Source organism: Mobula hypostoma, chromosome 23, assembly GCF_963921235.1.
Source record: "Mobula hypostoma chromosome 23, sMobHyp1.1, whole genome shotgun sequence".
Lineage (NCBI taxonomy): Eukaryota > Metazoa > Chordata > Chondrichthyes > Myliobatiformes > Myliobatidae > Mobula > Mobula hypostoma.
This window is the reverse complement of record NC_086119.1, coordinates 12,297,388-12,320,508: the sequence shown is the minus strand read 5'-3', so window position 1 is coordinate 12,320,508 and position 23,121 is coordinate 12,297,388. Positions and strand designations below refer to the sequence as shown.

General features: G+C 38.7%; 1 protein-coding gene across 9 annotated transcripts in view; it reads left to right on the top strand.

Moving 5' to 3' along the window:
• Nucleotides 1–23,121, top strand: part of nf1a (neurofibromin 1a) — a 385,105-nt gene that overhangs the window by 170,569 nt on the left and 191,415 nt on the right. For 7 of the 9 annotated variants that reach the window (XM_063031787.1, XM_063031790.1, XM_063031789.1 and 4 more), the window contains 4 exons: nt 923–1,084; nt 3,217–3,320; nt 7,423–7,558; nt 18,214–18,279. In XM_063031787.1, the coding sequence (XP_062887857.1) occupies nt 923–1,084; nt 3,217–3,320; nt 7,423–7,558; nt 18,214–18,279 (468 nt within the window). The remainder of the gene's footprint in view (nt 1–922; nt 1,085–3,216; nt 3,321–7,422; nt 7,559–18,213; nt 18,280–23,121) is intronic. The other 2 variants (XM_063031792.1, XM_063031791.1) reach the window with 1 other exon arrangement.

The following is a 23,121-nucleotide window of genomic DNA, read 5'->3' as shown; positions in this document are numbered from 1 at the left end:
TTAGAAGAAAACTTAAAAATAGTCCTTTAGTCATTTCCTTGTGGTGGTGATATGCTTATGGCAGCTTAATGGAGCTAAGGTGTGAGTAGCAGTTTTAATAAGTTAGCATGACTTGGGTTGGAGCTGAGCACTAGACCTGAATCTTGTTCTTGCAAAATTCTTGCCAGTGAAAATCAGCAAAAATTTGGGAAAATAATTTAATTTTGCAATGTAAATGGCAAAAGTTAACTCGAAACCTTCTGCTATGTGTTTATTTTCCATGCTGAAAATATGAGAAAACAGGACTTGCATAATTCCTCCAAAATTGACAAATTTGGTTGGGGGTGGGAAGTAAAAAATTAACTCTTATCCTTCCCAGTTCTGGATTTAAGACAGATTTCAAAATACGTACTGTGGTTGATTCCTCAAATTGAGTTAAGTGACTGGAACTGAGTCCTGAGAGATTTAAGAACAAATTTCTTAAGGTAGCACTTGCATGCTGCCCCCAGCATATCCTCGGACTGTGTTGGTCATTAATGCAGACGACACATTTCACTATATGTTCTAATGTCTCAATGTGTGTGTGTGTATATATATATATATATATATATATATATATAACAAATCAAAAGCTCATCTTTAATTGTCTCAAAAGCATGAGTTATAGCTTGGTCTCTTTTTGTATTATTGGAAAGCAAGCATATTAGCCAACTTACTTAGAAAAGTGCCACTACTTTAGGGGGATGGTGGGGAGCAGGTGCCAGCAGTAGTACTGTAAATATTTTTTGTAGAGTTGTTTCCAAACCTAACTTTTTGCTGTTTGTCACTGGCATTATGCATTAACCCTGTGCTGTTCTTTCTTGTAGTTTATTCAACATCTCCGATTACTTCCTACAGTTCTACAATTGATCATTATGTTTGCTTTTTCTCTCCCCCCCACTAGGATGAGCTCGCTCGAGTGCTGGTGACGCTATTTGATTCGCGTCATCTTCTGTACCAGTTGCTATGGAATATGTTCTCCAAGGAAGTTGAGCTAGCTGATTCCATGCAGACTCTCTTTCGCGGCAATAGCCTTGCGAGTAAAATAATGACATTCTGCTTTAAGGTATATTTACAATTCAGATACTCTGAAGGATAGAGTTGAGAAGTGTGTGACATTTTCATCCTGCCATGGGGTAACTCATTGCACTCCTTTCAATCTTTTTAATTACCTGTGAATGTTAACTTACATTAATTATACTATCATCTATTCAGTTTTGGTCCCGTAATAAAAGTCCTAAAGAAGCCCAAAATGCTCAGGTAACACCTATGGAGAGAGAAGCTGAATTTAATGGACAGCTTGTAAACGTCAGCTGTCCAGCAGCAGTGACATCTTCAGAATCAGATTCAGGCTTATTATCACTGACATATCACATATCACGAAAACTGTTTTACAGTAGCAGTACAGTGCAATATATTTAAATTCATGGACCATTCAGAAATCTGATGGTGAAGGGGAAGAAGCTATTTCTAAAACATTGACTGTAGGTCTTCAGACTCCTGTATGGTAGAAATGAGAAGAGGGCATGTCCTGGGTGGTGGAAGTCCTTAATGATGGATACAACTTTGATATCTTTATAAAGCAATACATTCTTGCCCCGAGGTTTACTTGGGAACTCGGATGTGTGGATGCTACTCCTTTAAAATCACAATGAAGTGCAGGTTCCGTATGTAAGTAGCCAAATACAAGGTCTACCTCTAATCCAGTTAGTGATCGTGAGCATCACTTGAACCTTTTTCTTCATTAGTTGAATTCTTAAAAGGTTTTTATATGGATCTCAAACTACAATTTTACTAAAAAGTACCTTGCTTATTTACAGAATAAAGGTACAAGTATTTCAAAATATTTTGGTTTTGAATTCACCCAATAAGAGTTTGATATGCAGCTTCTTTGGCTGTTGTCTTCTCTTTCTGTACTTGATCTCAACATTCATTAAAATAGCTGAAATTTGTGGAATGATAAATGCAGACAATCCCCAGCCACTGTCTGTAAGGAGTTTATGCTTTCTCCCTGTGACTGTGTGGGTTTCCTACGGGTTTCTCCCACAGTCCAAAGATGTATGGGTTGGTAGGTTAATTAGTCACTGTAAATTGTAAATTGTCCCATGATTAGGCTAGGGTTATTGCGGGGTTGCTGGGTGCCACAGCTCAAAGTGCTGGAAGGGCATTCCACGCTGTACCTCAATCAATCAATCAGTAAAATATACATTACAGATGTCCATAAGTAGACCTTGCCCATAAGCCAGAAAATACACAAAAGCTACTCCAATTATTATTTATTTAACCTCTAACTTTATTTTTATAATTCTTTATAATTGTTGAACGATTCTTCTTGCATGTCACACCAACTCACCACAGCAATTTCCCAGTACATGTAAATATATATGGCAATCAAAGTGCCTATGATCATTAAAGAACAATCACTAGAAGTGGAGAGGTAACTAGTTTTGTTTGTAGGAATAAATGTTGAACTTTTGAAATTAATAAAATAATGGATTGTATTTACAATATCCACAGAAGTTCATAATTGGGAGGCAGCCTATATAATTATAGGGACTCTTACCTTTAACTAGTCACAGCATGAAAAATTCCACTTGCCTTTTTTTAAAGATTTATTTTAATTTCCATGTGGCTATTGTCAATCGCACAAATGAACACTTCCATTTTGAAAAATACCCTGTTTGCTACCTACTCATTTTGAAAGAGTGTTAGTCTACCAGGCTTAATTAGCATATTCCCAATAGATAGTTTCAATTGTTAATGCAATATTTCTGCCACTTTCTGAGAGGAATTGAAGAAACGTGTGAACTTCTAATTGGAGGTTGGGGGTGTATGGGCAGTGTTAAGTAACCCCTTAGTGTTCTTGGAAAGTTTAAGGAGGCAGTAATCTGAGATCCATAAATATTAATTAGGACATAAATCTTACACTTAATTTGTCTCCTGAGATCAGGGTACAGCTTTTGACAAGGTTTCCTTGTTTATAGTATACCTGTGTTTCATTTTTGTTACGTGAAAGACAAACAAGGCTGTTTCTTGTCTTAATATGGTACTGTCCGCAACAATGGCGATGCAGCTCGGTTATTACAATTTTATTAACAAATCTAATTCAATCCTGTGGACATTTTAATGGTAGGATATGCTTATTTTAAAAAAAGACCGCTTTTACCTTGCTAATGCTTATGTTCTTGTTACTCTCAGGTCTACGGTGCTGCTTATTTACAGAAGTTACTTGAACCTTTGCTGAAAACTGTACTTAAAGATCCCGAGAAACAGCACCTCAGCTTTGAAGTTGATCCTACCAGGTTAGAGCTGACTTTCCCTTATTTTGTCAATATCCTGATGTCTAAAGACGAATGAGTGCATCATGCAATCTCTTTAACAGAGAGAAGATAGTTGTGCAGCATCGAATTGTGCAATGTCTGCAGAAGGTGAAACAGCCATCATCTCTAAACAATCTGTTTAGGGTTAGGAACTATTCTCCCACCTCGCAACCCTAGACAGCTTTTCAATGTTAAATAGTGTTCTCCTTTTGCACCTTGGCTCAGTCTGTGGAAATTCATAGGGGTGGTTTTAAGCATGACAAGGGTGTTGAATGTAGTTGTTAAACAGAGCTGAGTTAACGCTTACGTTAATTAAGGTATGATTTGGTATTGGGGCTGCTCTGTAAACTATATCCTGGATTATTTGTACAGTGGGTTGGTACCAGATTGTGGCCTATACTGGGAACAATCCAAACTCACAAGAGCAATGAAACTAAGATGATGGAAGCAGGAATTTTATGGTTCCTATCTCATTTTTTGGGTGGCGGGATGGAGATACATCTCTACCAAAGGAGGTGTAAGGCGATCCATCCCTCCGCTAGCCTACAGGTCACCCTTGGGCAAGGTGTAGCACCTGCTTACCCCCCGATCAGGGTCCCATGAAGCCAGGGGAGCAGGCGGTGGATGGTCGTATGAGCAGCTGGTGCATATCACAACTCCTGGTTATGCGACCACTGACACCAGACAGACAACCTCTGAAGAGTGTTGATAGTGGCTGGGGTCACCTGTCTTGTAAAGACACTGCTTAGAAGAAGGCAATGGGAAAGCATTTTGTAGAAAAATTTGCCGAGAGCAGTCATGGTCATGAGACAATGATCGCCCGCGTTATACAACACGGCACATAATGATGATGATAATCTAATTTTATCTCTGCCACCTTGATTGTTCCTGTTAGAGCCAGTACCTTTCCATTTCTGAAGGAAATCACTGGTGCTAATGTTCTGCATTTAGCCTGTCTGTAGATGGTGTGTTCTGGAGTTCTCTTACCATCTACAAGATGTGTTATGACATGAGTTACTGGAAGGGTGTCAACTATGACTGGGATCTGTAATGGAGTTGGGACACTGCATGGGCTACTTGCTAAAGTTATGTTTTAGGCGTTGAGTAGCAGCTGTGTATCTGCGAAATAAGCAGTAAAGATTCTGGTAGTGAATGCTGAGTGTACTCATCTGATCAGTCTGCACTGATGGGGGGAGAGAATTTTGACTAGAATTTTCTGTCCTCAGTACTTTGTTTTATTTCAAATTTTCAGTACCTGCAGCATTTGAGCTTAGTGTTGGGGCTTCTGAGTGGCCACTGCTGCCTGCCCATTACCACCTTGTCTTGCACATTTCAAGAAGTCATCTTTTGTCTCGCAGGCTCCAATCAGTTCAGCATCACCAAATATTTTTCCCTTGCCGCTGTGGTTGTTGTGCCCTGGAGATTGAATAGCGATTTATGATCGGAATCAGGTTTATTATCACCGACATCCCATTAGAACAAAGACATCCATTTAGAACAGAGATGAGGAGGGATTTCTTTAGCCAGAATGTGGCAAATCTGTAGAATTCATTGCTGCAGACAGCTGTGGAGCCAAGTCATTGGTATATTTAGAGCGGAGGATGATAGGTTCTTGATTAGTAAAGGTGTCAAAGGTTACAGGGAGAAGGAAGGAGAATGGGGTTGAGAGGGAAGATAAATTAGCCATGATGGAATGGTGGAGCAGACATGATGAGCCGAATAGATTAGTTAGACTCTATGGTTTTATGGACATATGTTGTGAAATTTGTTGTTTTGCAGCAGCAGTACACTGCAAGACGTTAAAAAATCCTACAAGTTACAATAAAAACATAAAAATATCAATACAATTTGCAAAAAGAGAGCAAAAAAGAGAGGTAGTGTTCATTGTCCATTCAGAGCTCTGATGTCAGAGGAAAAGAAGCTGTTCCTAATACATTGAGTGTGGGTCTTCAGAGTGTAGCTCCTCATTGATGGTAGGTAATGATCCTGGGTAGTGGGATCCTTGATGAAGCTGACTGAGTGTTCAAGCCTCGGCAGTCTTTTCCAATCCCGTGCACCGGAGCCTTCGCTCCAGACGGTGATGCAACCAGTCAGAATGCTCTCCATAGGGCATCTGTAAAAAAATGCTTAATAATGCTCATTATTGTGATACCACAATCAATTTTATTGAAAACGGACATATCATTGGGGCACTGGCTGATGATAGACACTTATAAGACTTTTTTTGCGCTATTTATAAGGCCAAAAGAAGATTATCTTAATGTTTACTGTTTGCTCATTATTGTGTTACATTAAAAATTTTACAATACTACAGGTTGCTTTATTGCAAACATTTTTTTTTAAATCACACTATCTCACTTTTGCTGCATTATTCCGACATAAATCCATTTATATTCTCTCCTTCTGCACACAGTTCACATTGGTGCGAGATGTTGCTCTTTGTAACACAAAGAAAATGCTGGAGGAACTCAGCAGGTCAGGCAACATCTATGGAAAAGGAATAAGCATTCGACATTTGGCCCGAGACCCTTCATCAGGACCCATCCTGAAATGTTGGCGGTTTATTTCCCTCTATAGATGCTGCCTGACCTTCTGAGTTCCTCCAGAATTTTGTGTGTGTTGCTCTGGATTTCCAGCGCCTGCAGAATCTCCTGTTCCTATGATAACGGTGCTCATTGTATTTATTATGGTATCTGCAGCAGATAAAATACACTTCTGGCCCTGTGCTGTGAAGACAGAGCTGAGTCAGGCCTGGCTACCTGACCCATAGTCATAGTCATAATTTATTGATCCCGGGGGAAATTGGTTTTCGTTACAGTTGCACCATAAATAATAAATAGTAATAAAACCATAAATAGTTAAATAGCAATATGTAAATTATGCCAGGAGATAAGTCCAGGACCAGCCTATTGGCTCAGGGTGTCTGACCCTCCAAGGGAGGAGTTGTAAATTTTGATGGCCACAGGCAGGAATGACTTCCTATGACACTCTGTGTTGCATCTCGGTGGAAGAGTCAGATGGTCTATTTCAAGGATGGATAGATTTTTTAAAAAATCCTAGGCTCTGGTTGGGCTTGGATTGCTCATGGTGAAGTCTTGTTTTAATTTTATGCCTTCATGGACATTGAACGGGATCTAAATTCTAAACCTTTTTTTAACCCGTGAATTTGTCAGGTCTCAGTGATGTAGATTGGTATAGATAGATAGATACATTATTGATCCCAAAGGAAATTACAGCGTCACAGTAGCATTACAAGTGCACAGATATAAATATGAGAAGAGAAGGAGAAATAATAAAAAAATAAGTTACCTCAAACAGTCTAACAGGAGGGGATCATCACTTCCCCGGCTATAGGTTGACTTGTTATAGAGCCTAATGGCAGGGTAAGAATTACCTCATATAACGTTCTTTGGAGCAGCGTAGTTGTCGCAGTCTATTAGTAGAGGTGCTCCTTTGTTCAGCCAAGGTAGCATGCAAAGGGTGAGAAAAATTATCCAAAATTGCCAGGATTTTCCGTAGGGTACTTTGTTCTAGCACAGCCTCCAGGGCGTCCAGTTTGACTCCTATAATAGAGCCTTTCTAATCAGTTTATTGAGCCTGTTGGCATCACCCATGTTGATGCCATTGCCCCAGCACACCACTGCACAGAAAATTGTACTGGCGACACCAGACTGGAAGAATGTGTATCTTAAATGGTTGAGGTTTGTATTATATGTTGCCTGTTTCAATGGGGCCATCTCCATGTCCTTCAGATCCTAAAAGCACACTTTTCTTTTTGTCGAAACCCAGTGTTGTTAGTTTATAAACCAGATGAGGCAGCTTGGTGTTTTCAGTTTGGCAAACAACATGAAAAGCTTCTGTCGTTTTGTCAACTGCAAATTTATCACACAAAACAGACAAGCGTGGGTTCTCATTAAATGAAGTTAGTCTAGGAGAATATAAAGGATGTAGAATTTAGTATTTCATGCAAAAGTTGTGGAAAATAATGAATGTGCTGCTATATGTAAGAAATCTGTATTCCTGGTGTTTTGTGTGCGTTTCTTTGACGATCCAAATGAGTAATGATGTGAATACTACTCAACAGGTTAGAACCAATGGAAAGCCTGGATGAAAATCAGCGGAATTTACTGCAAATGACGCAGAGATTTTTCCATGCAATCATTAATTCCTCATCCGAGTTTCCCCCACAGCTGCGAAGCGTCTGCCATTGCTTGTATCAGGTATGCGGCCTGGGACAATAAGAATTAGGAAGAGGCAAAGGGAACTAATAAAGTTCATACCAGTGATTGGGCATTAGGTAGAAGCCACTTGGGGGAGGCCTTGAACTCGGAGCTGTTGTATTCTCTGGTAAAATCTTTTGTTGGGAATATGCAATAGGGTTTGGTTTTGTGTGTTTTACTTTTCAAAGAAAGTTTTCCAGTAAATTTGAGGTACATCTGCTTAGTGAGCTGTGTTGCTCACAGGTTCAACCTTTTAAAATTGATAATTGATTCTCACTCAACCTTCACTTTCTTTGCCATCCTTAATTGTATGGTGTTGTGAATATAATTCTAAAGTCAGATTATTTTACTGGAAACTCAATGAAGGTCCAATAAATATCAGTATGCATGTCAGTTGGTTTAATCTTGGTTCAAAGTTCACAAAGTAAATTTATTATAGAAATACATAAATGCCACCATATATATCCCTGAGATTTGTTTTCTTCCGGGCATACTCAATATATCCAAGAAATATAATAGAATCAATAAAAGACTGCACCCAACAGGACAGGCAAACAGTCAATGTGCAAAAGACAACAAAACAGCAAATATAAAAAAATATTGAGAACGTGAGGTGAGGAGTCCTTGAAAGTGAGTCCACAGATTGTGGAAACAGTTCAGTGATGGAGCGAGTGAAATTATCCTTGCTGGTTCACGAGCCTGATGGCTGAAGGGTAATAACTGTCCCTGAACCTAGTGGTGTGAGTCCTGAGGCTTCTGTACCTTCTTCCTGATGGCAGCAGTGAGAAGAGAGCATGGCTTGGGTAATGGGAGTCCTTGATGATGGATGCTGCTTTCCTGCGACAACGCTCCATGTAGATGGGGTCATTGGTGGGCAGGGCTTTACCTGTGATGGACTGGGCCGTATCCGCTACTTTTTGCCAGCTTTTCCATTCAAGATCATTGGTGTTTCCATACCAGGCCTGATGTAACCAGTCAATATATTCTCCACCACACATCTATAGAAGTTTATCAAAGTTTTAGATGTTGCGTTGAATCTTCACAAATTTCTAAGGAAATAGAGGTGTTGCTGTGCTTTCTTCACAATTGCACTTACAGTACATGCTGGGCCCAGGACAGATCCTCTGAAGTGATAACACCAAGGAATTTAAAGTTGCTGACCTTCTCTACCTTTGATCCCCCTGATGAGGACTGGTTCATGGATCCTGATGTCAATAATCAGCTCCTTGGTCTTGCTGACATTGAGAGTGAGGTTGTTGTCGTGACACCGCTCAGCCAGATTTTCTGAACAACTATTGAATGTTTGACATTCATTGCATGGAAGAATTGTAGTCGGTGACATGAATTTTATGCCAGATGTTTCTTCAAATGCTTCTTGTGAAATGGTCAGGTTGGGGATATAGGATTTTTTAAAAGTTTATTAACTAAATTGGGCAGAGTCTGTAAATATATTTTGATGGTCAACAAAGCAGATTAAATTGAAAATGTCCCAATAATTTCCCTACAAAGAAAAGCAAGACCTGTGGGCATGAATTGTGTGCCTGTTCAGTCTGCAAGTAAAATTTGCTTATCAGCATGTAAATTCCACCACTGGTGCTGAAGTAGAAAGGTTCTGAAGCAGTGAAATGAATGTTGTACAGATAACGGAGGACCAGTTGGTTTGAGTGGAGAGGAAGTTGATGATAAGAGCTAGTTTGATTTTCCTGGAATCTGTTGTGATTTTGGTTGAAAATTTAACTGTATATCAACCATTTCTTGGAAAGCCTCCATCTAATCTTGAAAGGAGGTCAACTTTAAAGACTTCCTTTTTACAACAAATATGCTTGTTCTACTTTTTGATGAATGCTATAGCAAAGAAAAAAATATCACTTGGCACATTGCATATCCCCTCTTCTAGAAATAGTTGTTCAGTCTTTCCAACATTCTTCTCTATCCCTTTGGTGGTACAAATTAGGACCAATTAGTCTTGGAAAGCTGTTGAATCTTTTCCATATCTCATTGGATTCTTAACAAGAACAATTCATTGAGTTGTCTTGAGAAAAATATTGTCTGTCTTAGAGACTCCTTTAAATTTTAGCCCTCTGGCTGTTGAATCATCTACAATAGAACAAGTTTCCCATTTATTCCACCAGAATCTGTGATCATCATTGTTTATGAGCTTTGCTGCTAACAGCTCACATATAGTTTACTTTGTGCTCAGTTTTCAGTGAAAATATTCTTGGTGGTTGACCATTTTATATAGAATTTAAATGAATTGTTTGTTTTAATAGCACTCTTCTTCAATTTTCACTCATCCATGACCTACCTTCCAATATTATTGAAGGTACTGTTACTCTTTGTACTATTCATTGTAATGTTACTCTTCCACTGAAGGGGCCATTTTTTTGTCCTTGTGTGAGCTGCATATTAACATCCAAGCTCACAAAACAATTTTTTAGTGGAATATTGACTTGACGCCTTCCACCTTTTGCTTGATATCTGGGGTTGTTTGATAATTTTACATAACCCCAATAGTTTCCTTTGTTTAACTTTCCACAGATCACTGGTTTTCTTTGTTTATAGGACTGATAACCAGGATTGTAATGATTTTGAAAGATGTAATTCTTGTAGTTTTCTTCTGGTTATTACATTATGCCAAATCTGAACACGAGACACGGTTGCTCAAAGAGAACAAGTCTAATATATTTAAATTATGTAATAGCTGTCATGAAGTTGTTTTGATTATTAGTAAGTTCCGAGTTACTTTTCTGTTGCCAAACTGGGAAAATGTTGCACAATTGTTTGATGATTTTAGAACTGGGTTTAATTTGCATTTTTGAAATCTTTGCTCAGTTTCTGCAGGTAATGTGTTTTTAGCAAAGGAAACTTGCAAATACTGGTTTAGTTGATTATTGAATGACCCAAAAGGAATATTGTATAAGTAAAGGTCAAGCACAGTATAGCCTGAGTTTGCTCTCTGACTTTAAATGCATTCACTTTTTACCTCTTTTGTTTTGCACACTTTAGCTGGAAGAATCGCACTTGCTTACTTCAGTCACATGAACAATTCTTCTAATCATTGTATATATGTAGATTAAATTTTGTCCACATAAACGATCAAATTTATTGTCACTTGACTGCAATGTTCCTCCAGACTAGGGTGAACCCACAATACATATAGCACATAAAACAGCACATAAAACATAATTGACCATGAATAAATTAATAAAATATAATTTAAAATGCATGGAAGTATGCAGCACAGATAAACAGTAAACAGTACAGTAAAGAGCTTGCTGTCCTAGTAACGAGACTTTGGCAAACCCTTTTATTTTATTTTAGATAAACATATTTGCTCTGCCTCTGATTACCAATGGGAATTATTTTTTGGCCAAAAGAAAGGAATTTAAGTAAATATAATGACCAGTTGACACTATTTGGCAGGTCAGGTAGTATTTCAGGAGAGCAAAACAGACCTAATGTTTCAGGTCAATCACCTTTCATCAGTGTTTTGCACTAATGTCGAGTCAGGGTTATATTGAAAGAAGTACTGAAGTTTTATTCATTAGTTCTGATGGAGAACTGTTAATGTGAATGAGCAATTTTGTCCTACTGATGCTGCTGAGTATTTTGAAAAACCTTTATTTTTATTTTCAACACCCTTAGTTATTTAATTTTTTTTCTATATCTGTCTATTCAATTAAAAGAGAGTGACCCTGCTGTACTTTTCCCAGACTTGATGCTTTGGAATGCATGCTCATTTCTTGTTGCATAGTGCAAAGTTGGATGATAGCAACTTGCTCAAAGGATACATTGCTTCATTCAGGTGCCCGACCAAGATGCTGATATAAGTTTATTGGTGTGTAAAGACAGAAAATGCTGGAAATTCTCTGTGAAGAAAGATTATTGAACTAAAATGATAACCCAATCTCTGCCTCAATGTAAACACTGGAGATGTGGCAGATGCTGGAATATTGAGCAACACACACAAAGTGCTGGGGGAACTCAGCAGGGGATAGGTGAAACCAGCTGAAGGGGATTGTAGTGAGAACTCCCAACATATTCTGTTTTTTCCCTCAGAATTCCAGCATCTGAAGTATTTTACTTTATAACCTATTGTCTTGTTCAATCTATACATTTTTGTTTGCTCAGTTGCATGTTGTCCAACATTAATTTGATTACTGGATGTTAATGAAGTTAATGTTGTCTGTTATATGCTGAAGAAATTAGATCAGCTATGTTTTTATTTACTCGTTGTAATTGTTATTTTATTTTATAGCTTTGACCCAGTGCTTATCTTTGGTGGACTCGCAATGATAGGTGTAGCTGGTTCCAAAACTGAAACAAGACTCTCAGTTCAATAGTTATTGAATACAGCATAAGACTATTTAAAAAAAGATTTGATCCTTAGAAAGTGCAGCTGTGTTCACTATTATGTGTATTGGTTTAATTTGACAAGAAAATAAGAAATAGGAGGAATAGACTATTCAGCCCATTGTGCTTGCTTCACCAGTCAAAAGGTCATTGACTGGTGAAGCAGGCACCAGTCAATCATACTGTATATTATATATATATATATCTTATATCAATACATGTGCTAATTACTTAAATTACAATAGAGATTACTATAGTATACATATTTGTGTATTCCAAAAGTTAACTTCAGTTTCCCTTTGTCTGTCATTTGATTTAAACAATTATCCTTTAGTTCCCAAGTGGAAAAAAAAGCCATCATCTTTACCTATTGTGAAAATATGTTGGTAGTAACATGTGATACTGGCTGATGATCATTCCCTTTCAATGATTTGCTTTTCGATAAATTCACTATAAAACAATACTACTGATGTAAATCTGATTAGGTGTATCAGATCATTGTTGGCATCGCTACTTAATGTGCAAGAATATTCAACTGAAATGCACAGTGGAGTTAACTAGTATATTGGAACAATAATGTGAATGGTTTTGTTCCATTCCTTGTTAATATTAAGCTAAGTCATTTCCAATCTTGTGTCTAACAAATTTGAAATACCAGTGAGAGAATGTATCTGTTGAATTTGCTTTATTGAGTTTATAAATTGTCAAGGATGGTGCAAACATTTTTCTGTGATTATTTTTGTGGATCTTTTGAGGAAAACATTAGTAGTTCTAAGGCTGACTCCCAGTGTTGCATTTGGTGATGTTTCTTCTGATGTAAATTATCCTTGTTTTTTTTGTCACAATTGTAGAATGAAATTTGTTGTGTAACCTATAATTACTGCTCAGTTTTACTTAAATTCCTTGACCACTGAAACAGAGCAGAAAGTTTATTTTGAATGGGACTCGAATTTCTATTATGGAAAATTTGAAACAAAAGATCTACCATATTGTATTAATGACATGAAGTAGCCAAGCTCATGTATTAGTTATGGTTACAAGTATCATGACATATTTTCTCGAGGTGGAGCTTAAGAATCAATCACATAATTGGAGTTATGTTTTCATATTGCAGAAATTCAAATTTATAATACTTATTGCTCAGACAGCCAGCAAATCACATGATCTTCATAATCATGAAAGTTTACGTCAATTCTGTCCTTTGGTATCTTGAGTTTAATTTAACAATAAAAATGCACTTTTCTGGTTAGTCTTGGTAAATTGTTCTCAATGGCCATAGCTATTTATTATGTTCTGTTGATTGTTCTAATGCTTCCTACATAAGATCTGATTTGGGGCTAATGGTCTGTTTTTTCTGCTGTATTATTTCTATGACTCTGTAACGTTTAAGAGAAGTTTGGATAGGTACATGGATGGTAGAGCTATGGAGGGCAGGTCGATGGAACTAAACAGTTTAAATGGTTCAGCATGGTCTAGATGGACTGAAGGGCCTGTGCTGTACTATTTCTATGAGTCCCTAACATTTAAGGGAAGTTTGGATAGGTACATGGATAGTAGCAGCATGGAGGGTAATGGTCCTGGTGCAGGTTGATGGAACTAGACAGTTTAAATGGTTCAGCACAGACTAGATGGGCTGAAGGGCCTGTTTCTATGCTGTACTTTTTTATGACTCTGTTAACTTCTATTTACATAACACTTTTAAACATCAGAGGTTAGTAAATAACTTGATGCCTATTCACATCAGGAAAGGTGCTGGACGGTATGGAGGAATATTAAAACTGATGATTTGCTTAACTGTTAGCCAGTATGTCAGCAAGAAGAGGTATGAATTAACATTACTTGCTGAAGGTTTGCACACTGACTACAGAGGTTTGATTAAATTGAGTTTATTGGCAAATTGAACAGGCTCTTTAGTAAGTGGCTAATGGTGAATGAGAGAGTGTTAATGGGCGCATGTGAGAAATAATTGAGGGAATTAGATTGATAGAACTGCTTTAAAATCTAGCATAATTTGAAAGGACCAAATGGCCTGCATCAAAAGGAACTATCAATAAAAGTGTGCTGATGGTCTGGTTCAATTTCAGGTGACTGACAAGGAGAGGGATTGGGAAATGATGTTTGTAAAAGGTAAGAGTTTGTGGCAGGGATTGGAGATGATGGCTTTAGTCCCCAGTATCTACTTGGAGGAGAATCTTGCTTCTCCAGTATTGAGTAGTATTGGGTTGACCCTTGGGAGACACCTCCGCCAGTGATCAAGAAAGTCACTGTTGATGTTCCCCTGTTGCAAATGAAAGGCAGCAGACATGATCCTGACCAGCCTAATTATGAAGTAGTTTTGAAGTGGTCTGCTGTGTTTAAGGCTGGTTGAGAAGGATGCTTAGGGAATAGGTAACCTCTGTCATAGTCCCATGTAGTGATTAGAGACTCTTTGAGCTGATTATCGCAGTAGAGAGAGAAGCTTCATTGGAGAATTTCAGGCAAAGGCTTCCAGGTAAGGTGAACTCAGATTTGGGAGATAATAATCTGTTCAAGAATTTTAGACAGCAGAGGGATGCTGGGGAATGAGCATTAGTTTTCAGGGCTGGATGGATCAAAGATTGTTTGTTCTCAAATGTGATGGAATCTTGGCTTATCTGAAGAGATGGAGGACAGTATCTGTGAAAGAGAACCATTAACAGTATCAGTAAACATATGGTCCAGGACAGAATATTGGGTAGTTAGTTCATTAGGAAACTTTTGAGAGCTGACGTTCTTTATGAACTTAATGAGTTTGAGGAGGAAGGTGAGAGAGAAATAAGAATGACGTTTTTCAAAACTAGAGCACTGACCAATAAGACTGTTGACAGGTAATTTTAAAATCTCAGAGAGCTTGTCTGAAATAATGGGATAATCTAATATACTTGGGCACGTTTTGCCTTTAAGCGATGCTCTGCCGGATTCTTGCATTTTTTTTACATTAGAACATAAGAAATAGGGGCAGGAGTCGGCCATCTGGCCTGTCGAGCCTGCTCGGTCATTCAATAAGATCATGGCTGATCTGGCCACGGACTCATCTCCATTTACCTGCCTTTTCCCCATAACCCTTAATTCCCCTACTATGCAAAAATCTGTCCAACCTTGTATTAAATATATTCACTGAGGTAGCCTCCACTGCTTCATTGGTCAGAGAATTCCACAGATTCACCATTCTGTGGGAAAAGCAGTTCCTCTTTATCTCTGTTGTAAATCTACTCCCCTGAATCTTGAGACTATGTCACCTAGTTCAAAGGTTTTAAATACCTTCATTTAATAATGGTAGTCTTTTTTCCCCACATCCCTGAGTATCTGTGAAATAGCGATCCATTTACTGGTTTCAGAAGGGCCGAGGAGCAAAACATAAGACTCTTACCTCCAATTCCACTTCATTTTCCATTAGGCACGTGCTGAGAAATTGACAAAAATATCTGCCAACTGTGTATTGAAAGGGTGTAAAAAAATATTATGGAAAGATTAGAACAAATCACCTGCAAATTTTATAGATATTTAAATAGGGATTGCTGTTACCTGGGGGAGTTGCTGAAAGGAATTTACCATGGTGGGAGGGGGGAACGAGCAGAGTGGGGAAGGAAATCTCAGCAGGTCAATGTTTCTGTTGAGTGTACAAGCCCAGTTAGTTTTTTTTCAGAGTGACAGTGGATGGAAATGGATTAGCTTGCTCTTCAGGTTGATGCAAGGTGATGAATGTGAGAATTTTATAGGTTCAAATACAAACTTTGATTTACAATTTTTGGAAAAAAGAGTTTGGACAGATTTTACTGATCGTCTCATTACAAAAATGAATCAAAGTGGCGTTTTGATCTTTTGGGTCCAAAACATCTTTATTATATTTTATTATTCAAATATATCTCACAGTTTGAATCCTTGATCACTTTGCTTGTGTGTTGATACTGGCTGTTGAGAGCTCAGTTCAATGATCCAACATGGTGCTGTCCAAAGAGCTGCTGAATTGCTTTTTGTTGGCAAGGTGTGCATCAAGTTAAAGGTTTTTGATTAAGAGTTTGTAAAATGGTACTTTTCATCCTGCCACTATTAAAAATCTACTCTTTGTAATCTTCCTGGAAGGCGACATAAGAATAGAACCACAAATAGGTCATTCAGCCCCTTGCGTCTATTCTGTCTTTCAATAACGTCACAGTCGACCTTGTAGCTCAATGCCTTCACTAACCTCATATATATTGATGCATTTATGGTTATTAAAGAAATCAATTCTGTCTACTGGATAGAGAATCCCAAATACCCCTACACTCTGGGTGAAGAAACTTACATTCATCAATGCCCTGAATATCTGAACTTTTATTGCTCCAAAAGACATAGGAGCAAATTAGGCCATTCAGCCCAGCGAGTCTGCTCTACCATTCATGGCTGATTTATTATCCCTTTCAACCCCATTCTCCTGCCCATAACGTTCTTCTCCCTATAACCTTTGATGCCCTTAGTAATCGATAACCTATTAACTTCTGCTTTAATGACTTGGTCAGATGTAGATGTCCCTGACAGGGGAAACAACATTGTACTGCCCTGTTAACAACTTTGTGTAATTTCGTGAGATTACCTCTCATTCTTGTACGCTCAGATTATAAACCTAATCTGTTTAATCTCTCAACAGATGATGAACAAGCTTGTTGAAGTCTCACCCTACACTCTGTATTGCAAATATATCCTCCTTTCAATAGGTATACTGTTTTTATGTTCAAACATAAATACTTCCTGCTTTTCCACATAATGATGTATCTGCCACTGCAAGTTACTTAGCCTGTCTATATTTTCCCTGTAGCCTCACCACATTCACTTCATCTCGCAATACCACTCAGTTTTCTGTCATCAGCAATTTTGGATGAATTCCCAGCCTTTTCACGCAAATCACTCCTATAAATTGTGAACTGGTGTGGCCAGCATTGATCTTGGTAGCACTGAATGAGCCAGAGCCTGCCAATCCAAAGTTGCTCCTTTCTTTCCACTGCCTGTTTTCTGTCCATTAACCAGTTATGAGGTACACATATATTATACTCCAATGGTGCACACTCTAATGTTGTGTATCAGTCTCCTTATGGCCCCTTATGAAAGTAATTGTGAAAGTTAAAATAGATCACATCAACTTGTTTGCCTTGATCTGTTCTAGCATTGCATCCTAGAAACCCCAACAGATTTGTCAGCCATAACTCACGTTTCCTAAATCCCAATAATTCTGCCTAGGTCTGTTGTTATTTTCTATTACCCTTCCAGTTCCTTAATTATGGATTCAAACATTTTCCCTTCTACTGATATCAGTTCAGTAGGTGTGTAGTGTTGTTCTTTCTCTACCTCCATTCATGAATAATTAAATTACACCTGCTGTAGTGTAGTCAGCGGAAAAATGTCTTGAATCCGTAGAATTTTGGAACGTGATGATCATTGTATCCACCATTTTCAGAGGACCTCTTTTTGATCCTTGGAGTTTCAGTTCCAAATGATTTATTACCTTTGAAGGACACATAACTGAATTGAAATGTCATAAAGGGTATAAAATATTTACAGTGTGTCTGTGTCTGATATTTAATACCACTATGCTTTTTGAGCAGATAATTCTATGCTTTGTCCTTCCAGGAAGCAGTTTTTAACTTAGTGTTGGTGAAACTTTTTGCCAGATAATTTGGGGAGGATTATGGGGTGGGTGAATTGGAAATTGAGTATTAATGGTTTATAAGACCAGTTGCATTGATCCACCAAGACTTTGCTGTATTTCTGTCAACATCAGTATTGTGTTTTCAGTATTGTCAGATACATTCAAATCCTGAGATTGTTTTCCAGATTTTAGTTTCCACCAAGGTCTTAAAGCATGTTGCTGCCTGATAAGGATAACTTAAGCAATTTTAAAGATTGTAGTATTTTAATTGATGAGATTAATAACTTAAGCATTAATGATGAAGTCACGATTTATTTTTGCTGATGGAACAAAGCTAGAGATGCTATCTGGCCAGAAATAGTAGTTTGATTGAAAACAGTTGTATTTGTTTATCCCTTGTGGGGGAAAAAGAAAATAATTTAATGGGGGGGAACTGCACATTTCTCTCTGGTCAGAAAAGTTGAGATTTAAGAGTTGATAGTGTTTGACAACTTAGGCTTAAAATAGTTGTGCCAACTAAGTTTTTTATTTCCCACTTTATACATTTAATTAAAATTGAGAGTTTAATATTGTGTATTTTTGTGGTTTTGTGTAGAAGCCAACAATATGCTTTTGTTGTGTGAAGTTGGTACTGTGACTTGTGCTCATCTCTGTTCTGTAGGCTACTTGCCATTCTCTACTGACTAAATCTACAGTAAAAGAAAAAAAGGAAACCATGAAAAAATCAGTAAGTTCAGTGACCTTTTTTGAAATTTTTATATCACCCTTTCTTTAAAAGCAATTTCTTAATACTTTGTGCTTTTTTTTTTCAAAAATAAAAACACCTTCCTTCAGCCTTTTTGATTTCCGCTTTGGAATCATTCTACTAATTCTGGCGAAAAATGAGCTTTCACTCCAATTAACACTATTACTTTAATGTGGTCTCTAAGTCTGTATATGATGTAGTTTGGATTTTGAAAGCGGATATAATTGATTTAGTTTAATGTGTGCTTCCTATGAAGTGTGTAGCAATTTATCAAACTCGGATTAAGGCTTAAAAACACGAAACATGAGCTGAGTTTCATGGTTCATTACATTTTTCATGAAACTGATTAACACAATTGTACTACGTAAGGTTAATGCTGAATTGCTGTCAGTGGGTTAGAGGACAATTTAAGTAATAGGATTTTAAATGTTCTTAGGCGTATTGGCAATTTAGACATCAAATGCTTCTGAGGGAATTACAGCTTTGAACTCATCGAAAACTAGCTGATGTTAGTATAGCACCACAGCTTTCCGAATACACGTAAATGTATATGGCGTATAAAGCTGATCCTTGATCCTAAAGCAAATCCTATGGACAAAAAAAATCACATTGTGACTGGTTAAGAATTTTAGTTCTGTCATCAGTAGGTATGAGGTGAAAGATAAGCATGTGTAGTGATGTCAGAGTCCAAATCATGTTTATTATTACTGACATACAGTATGTCTTGAGATTTGTTGTTTTTCAGCAGCAGTGCAGTTCAATATATACAAATTTCCATAAGTTACACTAAGGAATATTAAAAAAAATCAGTCGTGCAAAAAGAGACCAAAATAATGAGGTAGTCTTCACGGGTTCGAGGACTGCTCAGAAATCTGATCGAGGAGAGAAGAAGTGCATTCCTAAAGTGTTGTGTATTTATCTTCAGGCTGCAGTATTTCCTCCTTGATGGTAGTAATGAAAAGAGAACAGATCCTGGATCGTGAGGGTCCTTAATAATGGATGCTGCCTTCTGAAGGTGTCCTCGATTGTGGGGTGACTAGTGTCCATGATGGAGCTGGCTGAGTTTACAACCCCTCTGCAGCTTTTCTAACACTGTGCAGTGGTACATGAGAAACATTATGCACAGATAGGTCATGGATTGTGGCACGTTATCACGAGTGGATTTGAATTCAGGGGTAAGGAAGCCTTATTGCAGTTGTCTATCAGGCCATGGTAAGATAAGTGTCAACATCTCTGAAGATCTATCCTGGGCCCGACATATTGGTGCAATTACACAGGAAGCATAACTGTGACTGAATTTCATTAGGAGTTTGAGGAAATTCAGTATGTCACTGACGAGTGGCAGATCTCTATAGATGTACCGTGGAGTGCATTCTACCTGGTTGTATCACTGTCTGGTCTGGAGGAGCCACTACACAGGATCAGAAAAAAGCTGCAGGAAGTTAGAAATGCAGCAAGCTCCATGTTGGCCACCAGCCTCCCCAGCATCAAGGGCATTGTCAAAAGGCGATGCCTCAAAAAGGTGGCATCCATCATTAAGGACCCTCATCACTTAGGGTATTCCCTCTTAATGTAGCTACAATCAAGGAGGAGGTACAGAAACCTGAAGATACACACTCAATGTTTTAGGAACAACTTCTTCCCCTCTGCCATCAGATTTCTAAATGGACAAAGAACCCATGTACACTACATTATTTTTCCCTTTATTTTAAGGACTAATTAATTTATTTTTAAAATTCAAAGTAAATTTATTATCAAAGTACATATGTGTCACCATATATAACCCTGAGAATCATTTTCTCATGGGCATTCACAGTACATACAAAGAAACGCCATAGAATCAATGAAAAACCACACTGTCAGATGGACAACCCATGTGCAAAAGGCAACACACTGTGCAAATAGAAAAAGAAAAACAATAATAATAAAAATGAGCAATAATAATTGAAAACATGAGATGAAGAGTCTTTGAAAGTGAGTCCATAAGTTGTGGGAACATTTCGGTGATGGAGCAAGTGAATTTATCCCCGTTGGCTCAAGAGCCTGATGGGTGAAGGGTAGTTACTTTGAACCTGCTGGTGTGAGTCCTGAGGCTCCTATACCACCTTCCTGATGGCAGCAGCAGGGAGAGAGCATGTCCTGGGTGGTGAGGGTCCTTGATGAATGATATATATTTCTTATTGTAATTTATAGTTTTTAAAATTATTATTATGTCTTGTATACTGCAGCTGCTGCAAAAAAATTTCACGAGATATACCAGTGATATATCGGATTCTGATTTGATGGGATTTAGACTGTTTTGTCCAATGTTAGTCTCCCTAACTGAAAAAGGATATTTGTGCAATAGATGGAGGGCAAAGAACATTGACTGGATTGGTTCTTGGGCTAGAGGTTTTCAAAGGGCGATTGAGCAGATGAAGCCTGTGTATCCAAATTGCAGACCATAGGGCCAAACCTCATTGAAACTTAAGAAAAATAGAGGGATCCTGAAAGCTTATGGATTGCCAGACTATCTACTGAGAGCAATAGAGTCCAGCTATACCAAAACCATGGCGAAAGTTGTGTCACCAGAGGGAGAAACAGCAGTGTTCGAGCTCCTAGCTGGTGTGTTGCAAGGAGACACTCTGGCACCCTACGTCTTTATAATCGTCCTTGATTACACTCTACGTCAAGCTACCGAAGATCATGACAAGCTTGGTTTGACCATAAAACCAGGATAAACCAAAAGAGTCAGACCAGTTACACTCATAGATCTCGATTTTGCAGATGACATAGTCCTGCTCTCTGACCAGATGGAGGAAGCACAGCAGCGACTGACAAAAGTGGAAATTGAGCGCAATAAGTTGGATTTCACCCAAACGCTAAAAAGACAGAGTACATGGCGTTTAACTGCGCCGAAGGTACTCTCAAGACTGTAGAGAATGATACCATGAAGAAAGTCTTTGACTACAAGTACCTCGGGTTAAGGATGCTGAGTTCGGAGAAGGACATAAAGATACAGAAAGCGCTGGCGTGGAGGGCTATGAACGACATGAAGGAAATCTGGAAGTCGAACCTGACCAGAGGACTTAAAAAGAGGATTTTCATAGCAGTCATAGAGTTCATTCTCACATATGGATGCGAGACGTGGACACTCACCAAGACTATGCAAAAGTCTGTAGATGGTTGCTATACACGAATGCTCCGGATGGCTCTTGATGTGAGTTGGCAACAGCACATGACGAACGTCGAGCTCTATAACAACCTACCGATGCTCACCACTAAAATCGAGGTGAGAAGACTGCAACTAGTGGCACACTGTCTATGCCACCCCAAGCTACCTGCCAGCCTAGTCATCATATGGGAACCCAAGCATGGGAGGATGAACCCTGGGTGCCCTCCCAAGACTATGGTCAACACGCTCCTAGAAGACAGCGGCGTGGCTAATGTAGATGAATTGAACACACTGATGAGGGAGAGGAAGAAGTGGAGAGTCCGTCATCGTGTCTGACACTGGCCCCCTAGGCCTGAGTTGACGTAGTAGTAGTGACACTGAAAATAACAGGCACACTCTCTTGGTGAGGTGACTAGGACCAGGGTGCCAACCTCAAAATACCAGTAAATTTGTGTAAAGAGAAATGTATTCCTAGCTCAGAGGGCCGTGGAGGCTGTCAGTAGGTTAATTATAAATAGCTTGTTAGATTTTGAGGCGGTGAGATGATCTGGATAATGATAGTGCAGGGAAATGGCACCAAGGTAGGTGGTTGGCCATGATGAATGATAGACAGGTTCAAAGGGAGAAATGGCCTAGTTTTCCATTTTCTTCTGTAATACTGTAGTTGACATGCCCGTGTGTGATAGGTAGGATGGTGAGGAAAGTAGTTACGTCACTTGCTTGTTGGTTCTTCACACTTGGCAAAGTCAAGACTGGGTGATGTACCTCCAGGACTCAGTTAGTGGTATATCAAACTAAAAAAACATTGTGTGCCCTTGATGTTTCTTTCATATGTGTTTTCATTGGTGGGGCGTTAAATTCACCAATTGAGGAAGACTGGGAGGTGATGATAGACAGAAGATCTCCTTCCTCAATGTCAACAAGGCAAAGGAGATGGGTATCGACCTCAGGATAACTCACACCCCCTTTATATCGGCAGCACAGCAGTGGGAAATGCAAGCAGTTTCAAACTTCTGGGAGTGCACATCAAGCACAACTTCTCATGATTCCAGAACACATCCTACACTATCACGAAAGCTCACCAATGCCTCTATTTTCTGAGGAGGCAGAAGAGAGCTGGACTATTCAAGTCTATGCTGAAGTCATTCCACAGATGCACAGTAGAGAGCATCCTAACTTGCTGCAACACTGCATGGTACAGAAACGGCCCTGCGGAGGACAGGAAAGCTCCACAGCCAGTAGTCAAAACTGCTAAACGCATCACTGGCACCAACCTACCCATCATTAAGGATGTATATGCAGAAAGTTGCCGGAAAAGGGCCTGTAACAACATAAAGGGTTCCATCCACCCTGCTCATGGAAGGAAGTTTTGTGCTCAGATGAGACATAAGTGGAACGTTTTGGCCTCAACACTAACTGATATGTGTGGCGTAAATCTGATACTGTGTATTAGCCAAGTAACACCCGCCCTGCTCTGAAGTATGGTGGAGGTAGCATCATACTACGGAGATTCTTTTCAGCAGCAGGGACTGGAAATGTGATCAGGATTGATGGGAAGATGAATGCTGCTAAATACAGAGAGATCCTGGATAAAAACCTTCTAACTTCTGCCAGAGAGCTTAAAATGAGGAGGAAGTTCATCTTTCAGCAGGACAACGACCCAAAGCACA